Consider the following 15,000-nt stretch of genomic DNA (forward strand, 5'->3'; position numbering starts at 1 on the left):
TTGAAAATGAAGAGAAAGCTATCAAGTATTTTTTTCAACCTAGAAAAAAGGAATTACAACCAAAAGGTCATTAATGAAATTGAAACCGAGGAGGGCGCATCCGTAAACTTAAGGATAATAAAGAAATTTTGGTGAAGATTGAAGAATATTATAATAGTGATTTCTATCGGATCATCCAGAAGAAAGTTTTAATAAGTTTACACAAAACGTAGAAATGCCAAAACTTTCAGACGAGGAAAAGGTGTCTTTAGAGGGTTACCTGACATTTGAAGAGTGTCAGAAAATATTAGAAACCTTACCAAATGAAAAATCACTCGGCAAAGATGGATTTACAGCAAAATTTTATAAACACTTCTTTGATTTGGTGGAGTATGATCTTGTTGAAGGCCTTAACTGATGGCTGATGACACCAATCTCTTTTGTCGTGACCTTGACTCAGTTAGTGCTATTCTGAACAAAGTTAATATTTTCAATAAATTTTCAAGGTTGCAGCTTAATATTGGTAAAACAAAGGCAATGTGACTTGGAAGATGGTCAAACAATAAAACAAGACCTCTGGAGATGAAATGGGTGTGAGAACTGATTAAAATGTTGGGAATTTATGTATCTTATAATGAGAAAGGAAATGACCAACTTAACTTTAGACTTAAAAAACAGAAAATGCAGTCTAAACTCGACATTTGGAATTCTAGAGCTTTGACAGTATATGGCAAGGTATTAATTGCAAAATCCCTTGGTTTGCCATCTTTGATATATTCAGCATCTATAGCTAACATTCCTACAGATATGCCTGCTAATGTAACAAGTAGACTCTTCAAATTTCTTTGGAAAAATAAAAGAGATAAAGTTCTGTATCAAGAATATGACAAAGGCGGCTTGCGAATGATAGATGTTGATGCAATGTTGAAGTCATTAAGGTTAGCATGGATACCAAGGCTGTTACAAAATACTAAAAGCAACCGGAAAACTGTTTCTGAACATTTCTTTCGAAAATGTGGTAGTCTTCGCTTTCTGTTAAGGTGCAACTACTATACAAAATACTTAGTAGCAGGCCTACCAAAATTTTATGGGAACACTTTCTTTCTTCTCTGAACTTAAATCTCTTTATAATTATTATAATTATAGTAAAGAAAATCTCCTGTTTAACAACCAGGAATGAGGATATTCTAATAGATGATGGTAAACCTATTTTTCTTAAGGAGTGGTTTTCTAAAGGTGTTGTTTCAGTTAAAAATCTGTTTCATGAATCAGGTCGCTACCTTACTTTTCAGGAATTTCTTTCCAAGTATAACTGTAAATCGAATTTGCTTGAGTACTACCAAGCTTTAAGTCTAAAAAAGTGGAAGGGATGGATAATACGGCAGTGGAGGGTTTTCCAAGGGGCCTCATCTTGAGATGAGAACATAGAGTTAAACTTAGAGGAATTAAAATCTCGGGATTTTTATCGGCTTTTGAATTTTAAACTACAGTACACCAGTCAACTCCAGCTGGCTTACAGCGTTGGAGTAAAATACTTCCAATTGATAGTGCTTCATGGGGAGAATCTTTTAAGATGTCATATAAAACATGTAAGGAAACTAAGCTAAGAGAATTTAAGTTTAAACTTGTTCACCGAATTGTAGTGACCAAAAAGGAATTGAAAAGATATGGAATTAAAAGTGAAAGTGACTGCTTGTATTGTGGGGAATCAGACTCCATAGACCACACTTTCCTTGACTGCCACTTCACCTTGTCTTTTACTCGTCAAGTGGTTTAATGCCACAAATAATACTAGTTTTAATGCAGAAATTATGTAAAGAAATCGTGTTTGGCTTGTTCAAGAAAAGCCTTGCTATACTTTTTTATACACGATGTATTACTTCTATTCAAACAAGCTAAAAGAGAGCTTGATTATTTTGTCTGATTTTGTTAGAAACATTAATTTTAAATACAAGGTTGAGAAATTTACATGATTCAATTTACTTTATTCGCCCTTTTTGATTGTTCACTCACTTCCCGTGCATGTCAGTATGCGATATTAGCTGGCTATTACATCCTGTTTTGGCTTTTATGTCAGATGATAAGTTGTGTTTGTTTTCTTTTTCTTTTTATATGTATCTTGGTATTAAAGTGTAATGTAAACTTCTGTTATGTGTTCAATATACATAAATAAAACATTTCAAGTTGAAAATCATGAGTATTAGGACCACCTTTTAAAAGCCAATCAGTGTTTCTCTTGTCATATGCCAAAACTAAGCTATCACCCAACAAGTGTGCAGCGGTGGCAAACAATATTTCGCGCAGAACAGCAAAGTAGGGCAATGAAGAGAAATGTTTAGCATCTTCAGTTGGAACCTTAAAAAATTACACACAAATGAAACAGCACAATTAATCTTGAAAAGTTCATGATTTAAAGCACTCAAATTAAGCTTTAGGCGAGTATGATGAACCGATGTTATACAGTTTCCAACGTAAAATAAATATTTACGGAGTGGAGAATAAAAAAAATTGGAAAGATCATTCTTAAGCGTGACAAAAGGAGAGGACATGATTCCACAAATGACAACTACAACAACTTATCCACTGAACAAATCAGTAGTTGTGTTTTAACGACTCTTCTTCCTTTGATTATGTTCTAGCTATTACTCCAGCCTCCAAAATAAGATGTTATAAACGGGCTGTGTCACATGATTTTACGGTATTTAGGGGATTGGAATTCCTTTACTGATAAAATTATTGTTACATCACACACATGATGATTCTGAGCAAAAAAGGCCTTAATCCAGTCAATTTGCCATAAACTTGAAAAACGTTGCGCCAATTTTTTGGATACATTTTTACTAGATTACCCAAATGTAATTGTTTCAGCAGGTACAAAACACAGGCCAAAGGTCATTGTTTTACCAATACACAAAGTAGCCTAAACATTCATAACAGCTAACCTAGCTGTATCTTGTACCTGCTGAATCCGTTTTAATCTTGTAAATTTGTGCTTCTCTTTCCTTTTGCTGTATTCCTTTTATGTTGTTCAACAGTTTTAAATGGTTATTGCAATGTTTCGTTGTACTTTTTGGGCATTTTGGGTGTCATGAAATTACATCATTCAGAAGCCCACTGTAAGTTCAAACTGCAAAAACACGGCAGAAAAACCTAACCCTATTTTGTACAGTGCCCTTTGCCTCAATCCATGTGAGGTGTTTCCTCTCCAACTCTGCCATTCTTGTACGTCGTCAGGTGTGCCGGGGTCTCTCTCTCTTTCGCTTCCTCTGTGGGTTCCACTCCAGTGCCCTCTTGACTACATGTCCATGTGGTCTTCTAAACGTGTGACTGATCCATCCCCAAGCTGTTCGTCTTATTTCTTGCTCTATCGTTCGCTGCCCTGTTTGTCTCCAAATCTCTTTGTTGCTGATTTTTCTAGGCCACCAAATCCGCAAGATGTTCCTCAGGCTCTTATTGATGAACACCTGCAACTTCTGCTCCAATCCCTTAGTCAGCCTCCAAGTTTCAGAGCCATACAAGAGCACCGCCTTCACATTTGACCCAAAGCCTCTTAGCTTGGTCTTGGTTGTTAGTGCTGTGGATCACCACATTGGTATCAGCATGGCAAATGCCTGTCTTGCCTTTCCAATTCGTGCCTGGATGTCCTCGTCAGTGCCTCCCTTCTTGCTTGCTTCCCCCCTGCAACCAACATACCATCGCCACGTTTGGTACCAATGAATACGCAGCAAATTTGTCTTTGTGGCATTGATCTTCAGGCCTACCTTCGCACCTTGTACCTCCAAGGCCTGTGCCTTATCTCTTATAGGCAAAGACAAGGTCTTCTAAGGATGTTGTAAAGATCTACTGAATTCCTCTCAAAGGCTGTCCTCGTCACCCAATCCAGGGCGACCAGAAACAACAGGGGAGATGGCAGGCAGCCTTGTCTTACCCCAGTCCTAATATTCAATGGTTTGGTCCCCTGTCCATTGTGTACCACCTGTGTGGAAAAACCTTCATAGAGAGCTCTGATGATGGTGACCGCCTTGTCAGGCATCCTGTAGTGTTGCAACAAGCTCCACAAAACCTCTCTGTTGATACTATCGAAGGGCAAGTTGTTGTAGTTCTCGAGAATTGTGGATATTTCTGGCTTCCGGATTCTGGATTTACTGCTGCCCTATTTCAAAGGGTTAAGGAGATTTAATTTCTTTGATGCCTTTTGGTGAATCTTCAGATATTGACCTTGCCAACACAGATTTGTAGATAAAGTCAGACCAAGATGTTCATGAACTGCCACATCTTCAATGACTACGTTATTCATGATCATGGAGGGGCGTGTAGTAATATGATAGTACATGATTATGCAATCGTACGAGAGATAATAAAGTAGAGAGCACATGGCTTATAATATAGCAAGTTGATTATTACATCTGCGTCTTCACTCATGTCTTTCTAACATGAAGAACCCTTCGGTTACTACATTGGCGACGAGGATACCAGGAACACGAAAGAAAGAGTAGAAGAGTATCTACAAAATGACTGAGACAGCTTCAGGCGGCAGTGCTACACAGAACGTTCAACTACAACAAAACATCACAGTTGTAAATCAACAACTAAATATCCGACCGTTCAAAATCTCAAACGATGTGAATGACACAGCTGTGCGATGGACGAAATGGAAAAACAACATCGAGCGACAGTTCAGGTTCTTTGGACTAACCGACCCAGTAGTAAAGAAAGACGGATTGATGATCTACGGAGGATCACAAATCGCCGACTTGGAAGAATCTCTTCCAGATTTACCGCCACAAGAGAGTGAGGATGTCAACTCACAATTCATTTGGAAGCTGGACAGGAACTTTCTACCTAGGAAAACAAAGATTACGCCAGATTCCAGTTCGGAAACCTTTCTCAGGAAGCTGACGAAAGTATGGCAAAGTATTATGCAAGACTCCATGAAATCGCGAAGAAATGTGAGTTCAACGACGAAGATGACGCAATAAGAGATCATCTCATCAAAACGATGAACACCAACCGCATGCGAGTGAAAACAATTCGCAACAATTGGACACTATCCCAAATCTTAGACGAAGCAGCTGTAGAAGGGGAATCCACTGCTCAAGCACATGAGATAGACAAGAAACTCCATGACGCGACGGAATTTCAGAAGATCAAACAAGTCACAAAGGACAAGCGTGACAGGAGCGTGACGTGCTATCGATGTGGATCAAAACATGCGAGGAGAAATTGCAAGGCTTACGGCGCTAAATGCTTCAAATGCGGTAAATGAAACCACTACACCAAAATATGCCGGAGTACAGATAGCAAAGACCGTACAGAGACGACAAGAAAGAAGATTCTCCGCAGGGGTGACGACACGTAAGACCGCCGATGGTTAATCAACACTGCCATAGACGAGTTTGACATGTGCAACAACAAGAAGATACACAAAAGAGATCAACGAACGAACACAGCGGTTCAGAAAGCGATTCGCTCGACGAAGACATTGCACAAATTATACAGCACATGAATGTCCACCGTACAGCACAAACAAACGCCAAGAAAAACAAATGCAAGATTTGGATAAACGGAACCAAAACGGAAGTTGAACCAGATACAGGCGCAGACACAAACATCATAGACGAACATCAGTTCAATGAGTTGCTACGGACAACACCTGAGATAGAATTACAGGACACGCAGATCAAGTTGAAAACACTCACCGAAAATCTTCCAGTCATGGGGGAATGCGACGTCACCCTGGAAAACCAAGCGCGGAAAACACGGGCGAAGATCGCCGTCATTCAAGGGAAAATCGACTCCCTCCCCTTACTTGGAAGACAAACACTGGAAGATTTGGGGATGATCAAATTTGATGCGAGGGGAAGACTGAAGGAACCAAACCGTGATGAAATTCGGACCATCAACAAAGTACAAACCGGAAATGAAGACCTGGATAGGATTTTGCTTCAGCAGAAAGGAAGATTTGCAGGCATTGGCAAAGCAAAACGCGACAGAGAAGACATCAACATCCATTTGCCGCTTAAGGATGATGCACAGCCAATTCCACAAACCCCCCCTCCCCCCCCTTAAAAGAAGAGAATGGAAGAATTTGTAGATAAAGACATCATGGAAAAGGTTCCAGAACACGAATCCATCACTTGGTGCTCGCCGCTAGTCGTCCAACCAAAACCAAAAAATCCCAAAAACATCCGCATTAGCCTCGATCTGCGAGTGCTGAACAAGTCCATGCAGCGCACACGACAAGTACAGGCACCAATTACAGAGGATTTCATCACCACGTTCAAGGATTGCAAAGTCTTTAGTAAGCTGGACATGAACCACGGATACCACCAGTTCCCACTAGACGAGGAATCAAGAAAGCTCATGACATTGTCAAGTCCATGGAGCAACTATCGCTACAAATGGCTTGCGTTCGGAGGCGTCAATAGCCAGGATCTATTTGACACAGAAATGAGCAAGATCATCTCTGGGATACCAAGAGTCCTCAACAACAGGGATGACATTATGGTTGACGGAGTCGACTGGGACGATCATAATGCTAACCTAACCGCTTTATTACAGCGACTTGAGACCCACAACTTTACCTTACGCAAGGAGAAGTGTGAATTCGGCAAGTCCACGATTGACTTCCACGGACATCTCTTCACCGCCAAGGGACTGTAACCCAGTCCCAGCAAAGTAAAGGCTGTACGTGAATGCAGCCCACCGAAGTCCAAGGAGAAACTTGTCTCTTTTTTACAAATGATGGCATATTTATCGAGATATATCAGCAAATTCTCGAGGCGTTGCGAACCTCTGAGAAGATTAACAAAGAAAGAGCACAAGTTTGAATGGACAGAGGCCCAACAGAGGCCATTCCAAGACTTAAAGACAGCAATCACTACAGCACCTGTTCTCATCCCCTACAAGCTGGGACGTGACACCATGGTCATCTGTGATGGAAGTCCGACTGGCCTTGGAGGTGGCTTATTTCAAAAGACAGAACATGGCTACCAACCAGTACACTTTGTAAGCAGATCGTTGACAGATACCGAAACATGGTACTCACAGATAGAATGAGAGGCATTAGCAGCAGAATTCACAACTACAAGGCTGCACATGTATTTAATGGGAGCACAACACTTTCAGCTAGCAACTGACCACAAACCGCTCCTCCCACTTTTCAACAACCCCAACGCCAAACTGCCACCCAGAATAGAGAGAATGGTGATGAAGATGCAGAACCTCGACTTCACCGCAATTCACATACCTGGAAAGTCCAATATGACTGACTATCTCTCCAGACACCCATTACCAGAGGTAGAGAAGACCAACCATGAGCGACACGTCAGAGCAGCTATTGAAAGAGATCATGCGGTAGTCATGGAAACTATCCAGTCGGCAACTAAAGACGACAGAGCACAACAGGGAAGTGGACCAGAAACGATCCAGACTTGGCACCATACTACGACCTGAGAGCGGAAATCTATGTGTCTGAGGGAATCCTGCTAAGGCTAAACAGAATCATTCCACCGGAATCCCTTCGAAACAAGACAGCCACCATTGCAAATCAGGAGGGGATAGAAATACACGAAGCAACCTATGACATGCTTCAAGCTTACAGAGACACACCACACCCAGCTACCAAGATGACTCCCTCTGAACTAATGATGAATAGAGAAGTCCGGACGAAAATTGAACATTTCCATTTCTGTGGCGTATCGATGGCATTTAGGGGTGTACGGCATGGTCTGCTGGCAGGCCATAAGCGTTCTGGCGTTCCCCGGAATTGCATTACTGTTTTGAGCGTGATTGCAGGGCGTTCTGGCGATCACAGATTCAGTGGTAGTCTATTGCGGTCGATGGGTATGTCACTGCACACGATTGTAGTTCTACTCCGTTCAGCGTACAGGGCATTCCACATACATGCAGCCTCCTTTGCTAGAATTCCAACCCTCCTCCTCCCTTTTTTTTGTAGCATTACGCATTATCTGTACACAGTAGGATCTCCACTCCACTGTTCTTGCACTTCAGTGTGATGGGTGCCAGATGGGGGCTGGGTTTTAGCAGGCGGGGCAGGCTCTTAGGTTCTACCTACTTGGTTTTGGGGTGAGCAGTTCCAGCCTCCCTCCCCCCCAAGTTCCTGGGCACCCAACCTCCATATGTGACTTAGGCATTAATTTAACTGTTGTTTTACTATTCTCCAGCTGTGTTTGATACTCACCACTTCCAGAAAATACAAAGGTGTAGTGGCATTCAGATTCCATTTCAGTTTATCAAGTATGACACGCTCCATTCGTAACAAATCAGAAGAAGTGAACCGAAGGCCACTGACTTTAACAAAATCCGCAGCTGTTGGAACATCCTGACAGGGAAATAAAAAATTTACATGAACAGAAACAAAATGAATCAAGACATTTTAATTTGTTAATACCAATGCTGACTGAAACATTCCAGGGACATGAAAGAATGAGACTCAGTTAAGGTAAGGTGACAGCTTTTCCTCCAGTGTCATGCATAGTGATGTACTGTATAATCTCAGCTCAGAATATTTAAGGTCTTACAACAGAAAATTGCAATACAGTATATGAAAGGACAAGTTACAACTCATTGCCAAATAGATATTAAATAAATATATAAATAAATAAATAAATGGAACTTTACCTCATCCTCCTCAGACATCTTAACAGCCAGGAAAAGACAACATATACTCATACAGGGGAGATATTTAGGATTGGCCTTCAAGTTTAAAAGAGAAATAAGATTTTTATAAATTATGTTACAGTACAAATGTACATGTAATTAAGGCTCACTAGACTGATATTTATGTAAAGAAAGCAGAAAAGACAAGGAGTACAGTAGATCTTTGACCTCTGAGTATTTCCACGCAAGTAGTTACATGTAACTTAGGGACATTGCAAAACAGACTCAGTTAGTGGTTTAAAGTTACCTCTGGATCCACTGACTGATTGAAACCGTACCTGACTGGCCACCACCTCTCTGAGACTGCACCAGCTTCAAATGGGTTTACATTAACATTGTGGGGTGCAGGGATGAGAGCACTCGCCTCCCACCAATGTGGCCCAGGTTCAATTCCCAGACTCGGCGTCGGTTGAGTTTGCTGGTTCTTAACTCTGCATTTGGAAGGTGTTACCCAGACTTGCCAGTTACTACAACTCAAAATAATGCTTGTTGTGCCCTTACCTTTACAACTGAAAGCAAACGATCCAGCAAGCTGACAGAAAGAGAGTAGGTTTCTGAGTGAAAGCAACAGTGTCTGCTTAGATCAAGCATAAATGCTGTTATGTTATCTCGATTGGAAAGACTGATTCCATTTGAACCCTGAAAAAGGCAATCCATTTGACTTTTATTATTTTTTTCAAGATGATTATTTTCATGCCAATTATGAAATGCCACACAAAAAAGGCAATGTAGGACTGTATAAGTTGACCAGTGTGACAAGGATAATGGATAAACTAGCCTGTGAGCAGAGAAAGAGCCTGCTTGCAGGCTATCGACTATTGACTCCTGAGGGTTTCCCCTGGACGAGGAAAATCATCTGGCGTTAGACAGAGCAAAATACTACGTATGCCGGTTTACAGGTGAAAGGGTTAAGATAAGTATGACAAGCAAGAATGGATATGAAGTTCTAATTAAATAATAAATAATAGCGGAGCTGCAGGCGCTGAAAGCACGAGTGTGTAGCACCATGGGGAAGAAAATAATTATAGTAACCCATCTGTGTGAGAAAATTTAGTTCTGGTCACCGTACACGTACAACTGTCCACTCCTCCATGTATGTATGCCAATATGACCTTTATCACATGACCATATCGCGTCCATACTCCAGCTAGTTTACAGTGCACATCTTTGGTATGGTCAAATGACATCTGTCAAAACAAGGTACAGTACCGCCTGGAAGTATTGACCCCTTTACCGCGTCACCCTGTCGCGACTTTCCCTCGGTATTCCCGCGGTAGGCCGCTTTTCTGCCGAGGGAAATTTACGGCTAGGCTCCAAAGTTGCCGCAGGAAAGTCAACCGAGGTAAACCCTTGGTAATTAAAATTCCGCGGTAGAGTTGGGTTCCGCTGACTTTGTGTTTCGATAAGCTATTGTAGATTGTAATGTTGAGATCTCACCGAACAACAGAAACTGAACAAGTTTCGGCTGAAAATTGCGAACAGCAAAGAGGGTTATAGCCGCTAATCATGGACCTTGGTTTCCTTTGAAATCCTTTTACATGCGAAAAGAATATCCGTACTGTAGCTAGATTCCGACCACATTTGAAACCTTCTTTGCGACATGCATTTATATTTTGATTGCAGTGTTTATTTCGAAGACTTATGGTGGACTATTCATTCGAAGGTTCGACGCTTGTCCCACGGAACATACATTTATTCATTTATCATTTCGATATCCTGCAAACAGGAGAGGGTTTTGTCAATATTTACAAACTGAAAGCTTACATGTTCAGGGTGAACGGCTCGAAAACCTTGCGTGACGAAGTTACGACTTCTTGTGGTTTCCTACTGCAGTATTACATGTACTTTCTAAGGTTGTTTAGTGTAACAAATCACAAAAAAGAAGAACACTCCAAGGAAAGAACCCACGATATCAAACCCCTGAAATAGTCGAAAATTATTTGATCTAAACTGAAAAGATTGTTTTCGTGCTCTGGGTAATCATTGGTGCATATCGGTGTGGTTATGCAAATTTAGGGAGCTTACGAAACGACGACACCAACGGCAACGACGACGCTACAAAACAATAGGTTTAGTGAGCAAAAACAATGGCTCTGCACGCTCTGCACGTGCGTTTTACATTTTGGTACATTTCTTTGCCGTCATCTCCTAAATGATGACGTGAAATGACCAAATTCAAGGACGTTAGCACATGACGATGAATTTTCAGTTCTCTCTCTACGCTTCCAACCGAGTCATACCAGTTTAATTCCTCGACAGTTACTACACATTTTTAACGCGAAACGACATGAAATAGTTTCGTAGTGATATGAATAACGCGGATTTGTATTTTTAAATGAAGTCCTCGTAGCCGTCGTCGTCCTCGTTTCGTAAGCTCCCTAACTTTTATCACACGTGAACGCCCGCTGCGTAAAGAGTTGCACGTGAAAGCGCAACGTGAGCACTGGAGAAAAAATGGTTCGAACATTCTAAAGTTTGTTTTGCTTACTGGTTTTGCATTTGTTAAAATTCGTATGCAAACGATGAGCGTTCAGATAAGTAAGAGACTTCTTTTCTCCACTAACTACAGTCTATTCTTAAATTTGTTTTCCATGCGTAATCAACATGCTGCAATTAAAAAATATTTATGGAATTCAAGTAGACTATTGCACGACTGATATGTATTTTGCTGCAATTGCTATGATTTAACAATATATTGCTGATGAAAAGCGATGAAAAAAGAAACCATTCTTAAATTACTCGTCGGTACGTTTGGTAATACAATGTATGCGGAAGGGATACCTGCTTTTAACCAAAATGGCGATGATAAAACGAAGACAATCGCACAAGTTTGAATTTCAGGTCTCCAAATAAAATAAAGTCAGGCTTAGACGAAAAGAGACACATTTGAACCTTTTTCAAAACCAAACAAATAATTTCTCACGCACACATACAGTATTACAACCTGGAGAACAACGAGTGTTGCGTTGGCTGGATAATCAAGCTGTCGCTTACACTGTATCTTTAAAGAAGTCTTCAGTTTTACATTATGTAAAGATTATAAAATTAGAGTCCTTACGTAAATGACACACTTTTTCATTTTGATTACAATTTCTTGCATTAAGAATCGATTCTTCACACCATGAGCTATAAAATTTGACAGTCTTCCGCTTATTTTATAAGAGCAACAGATCATTGTTCTTTCCCGCGGCAATCCTCGTCTTTTCTCCCGCGGCAAAGTGCACCTCGGTTTTACCGAGGGAAAAAAATTTGCATACCTAGGTGCCGCGCGTCCACTACCTGCGGCAAAGATGAGGTATTGCCTCGTCCCTAGGGGTCAATACTTCCAGGCGGTACTGTATTCACTGACCAGTATGATGACATGACCATATCACAGGATCAAGTCTAATAGAGATCATTCAGGTCAGCTGTTTTTGTTTTTAAAGTTGACCGCTGACCAGGCAATGGTTTTTTAATGGAATGCAGGCTCAAGCCATGTTAACTTTTTGTAATCAGGACACCTAAACATAAATGAGGGAAATAATTTTCCGCACGCTTTCTGTGGCTCAACGCAGTACAACTTTGACTTTTGTATATTACAGTGCGACACGCCTTACCATGGCCACCTACATGTAACAAAGATTTTTCAAACTTATACGCCAATCAGAGTGTGCAAATTTGATTAACAGTCGATTGTCACCCCTCTTAGCAACCGTTGCATGGGTTGTTGAGTTGATGTATTACACGTACATGTAATTGTCAACTTTTGAAAGTTCGTTAGGTGGCCATGGTAAGGCTTGTTGCACTGTAAGTCAATTTAACTCTTGCTTCTGACACTTGCAGTTTCTCTGATAGACTAACAGTCACTGAAGTGAAAAAAACAGTACACATTATGAGTACCTCATTTCCAACCAGACTCATAAGAGGGGCGACATGTGTATCTTCTTTCAGAAGCCCCTCGTGCAGCACCCTGAGTAATTTCCCAACATTCAAACCACAAGACACTATCATCTAAAAAGAAAACAAATTAATGTTCAGTTAAACCAATTTAAGTTGCTTGTGTAAAATAATCATCCAAGGGCCCCATGGGATAAGTTGAGGATCATGTGTATTTTGTGCACCCCTTGACTGATATATCGGTTGACATAATTATCAGCTGATACTCGACCGATAGGCTACCAACATTCCGCCGATACTTCACTGCTACTTGCATTTTGGTGACTGTAGCTTGCATCGCAGACGTAACCGAGATTAGAAACTTCTGCCGAGCAACGCAGATATCCCTGATCTACCCCCGCTTCTCAGAGGCTATTTTATATAAATCCATTGTAGTCAATCGCACAAAACCGAACCAAAGATCAATTGAACTCAATTGGGCCCAATTGACCAGATTGTCCATGTTGATTTTTATTCTTGATTATTTTTTACATTGTGGCTGAAAAACCCCTATGGGGGAGCTTCAATAAATGTATCTATGTATGCGTGTATATGTGTATGTCATTGATGTATTTAATCGAGCTGGAACTTTTCGGTGAGTGTGATTAATTGAACTTGGCGTTCGAATACTGAACTCATTCGAACCAATGGAACTCAATCGCCGCGATTACTTCGATTTTGATTGGCAGAAAGACAAAACACATCTAGTTTCAATTGAATCGGAAAGATTTCCCTCTAGTATGTATTTGAAGCAGTTTGACAACAAAAATCTTTAAATTAACCCGGAATGAACTAAAATCTTTATTGTTGAAATGATTTAAAATCAATCGAACTCAATAGAACGCAATTGGTCGGATTGTTGTTTGATTGGTTCAGTAATCGAACATAATCGAATTGGAACTTTTTGGTGAGTTCGATTAATCGAACTGGTGCATTCAATTACCAAACTCAATCGAACCAATCAAACTCAATTGACACGATTACTTCGATTTTGTTTGGCATCCAGTTTCAATTGAATTTAAATTAGAATCTTTATTGTTGAAGTGATTTAAATTCAATAAATTCACACTAAAAACTGGGAAACATGCAAGCACAGACACCAGTTCACATTGCAAATGTCCTAGTCGGTCGCTGCCATCGTCAGTTACCTTTAGAGTTGGATCTCACCTTTTCTCCTTAATAATAAAATTTTCACCGACACTGACGGCGAAGGCGGGCAGTCGTGGTAGCCTTTAAGCATCGTTTCCAGAATTGTTCACGTTTTCTGTCCCATTCCTTATTAATTTAGCCTAATTAATTCCTATTCAGTTGGCTTTTTCCTTTTTTCAATTTTCTAAGACAACATTATTGCAATTAGGTGTATGTCTTGATCTGCATTATAGAAAGGGTGTATCCATTTGCAACATACGTGTTCTGCTGTCACATTAGCCTGCTGGATTTTTTTGTTGGTTTTAGGCTTAAAAACAATGGAAAAATCCAAATAAGATAGCTAAACGCGGCCATCAGAAATGATTCAGCTTTTGAAATTCTTATTTAAAAGAGGATATTGTTTGGCAATGTCTTGTAGAAGTTGTTTTAAAGCATCCATTTGGGTGAGAATCAGCATGTACCATCGAACCCGTGACCTCCGGATTAGATCGCCATTGCTCTACCGACTGAGCTACCAGGCCAGATGGGAGGAGGCCATCTTTTGTGTATTTGGCAGTATTTCACTTGGGTGTCTTGCTTCACAACGATTGAATTTGCGGCACATGATCCGAACATAAAGCTGTCAGAAATTTTTGAGGTTGAAAGGATGAAATGCTTATAACTTATATATCTGACACTGACAGTCTATTAAAGCTTTTGAATTATATTGTAAGACAGTCGACCGATATTCCGCCGACAGTGAATGGTCAACGTATCGGCGAGTGTCAGCTGATATGTCGACTGACATAATTATTTCGGTCGTTATATCGGCCGAGTATCGGTTGATATGTCAACCAATATATCGGTCGAAGGGTGCACAAAATACACATGATCCTAAGTTGATATACAGTACACGAAGAGAACAAGGATATACAGTCAACTCTCTCTAAGACGGACACCATCGGGACCAGCCTCAGCTGTCCGTCTTAGAGAGGTGTCTGGCTTATAGAGAGTTGACGTAACATGACCCCAGGAATTTTGAGATAATAATGCTGAACCAGTGCACAGTGAATACGTGTCTGTTTGAAGTTTGTTTTAAGTTATTTACTTGAATGAAACCTACCTGTTTTAGATTACGATACAATTTGGTTGTCACCTCCAAGTTACTTTTTTAAAGGGACAATGACTGATTTAATTTTAACTTGTACTGTATGTGTATTCCGGTGACAAGATAAGAGCTGTCAATTAAACGTCTGGTGTTAAAAAGAGTCACGTACAAGAATTTTTCTTCCCTAA

At 40.5% G+C, this 15,000-nt stretch overlaps 1 protein-coding gene and 1 pseudogene across 5 annotated transcripts in view; one reads left to right on the forward strand and one right to left on the reverse strand.

Moving 5' to 3' along the window:
• Positions 1-15,000, reverse strand: part of LOC138016940 (cyclin-I-like) — a 53,168-nt gene that overhangs the window by 20,121 nt on the left and 18,047 nt on the right. For all 5 annotated transcript variants that reach the window (XM_068864127.1, XM_068864128.1, XM_068864129.1 and 2 more), the window contains 4 exons: positions 12,541-12,651; positions 9,163-9,300; positions 8,623-8,697; positions 8,183-8,323 (listed from right to left, as the gene is read on the reverse strand). In XM_068864127.1, the coding sequence (XP_068720228.1) occupies positions 8,183-8,323; positions 8,623-8,697; positions 9,163-9,300; positions 12,541-12,651 (465 nt within the window). The remainder of the gene's footprint in view (positions 1-8,182; positions 8,324-8,622; positions 8,698-9,162; positions 9,301-12,540; positions 12,652-15,000) is intronic.
• LOC138016179 (uncharacterized) lies at positions 4,491-6,048 on the forward strand (annotated as a pseudogene).

This window comes from Montipora capricornis, chromosome 9 (genome assembly GCF_036669925.1).
Source record: "Montipora capricornis isolate CH-2021 chromosome 9, ASM3666992v2, whole genome shotgun sequence".
In the NCBI taxonomy this organism is placed as follows: domain Eukaryota; kingdom Metazoa; phylum Cnidaria; class Anthozoa; order Scleractinia; family Acroporidae; genus Montipora; species Montipora capricornis.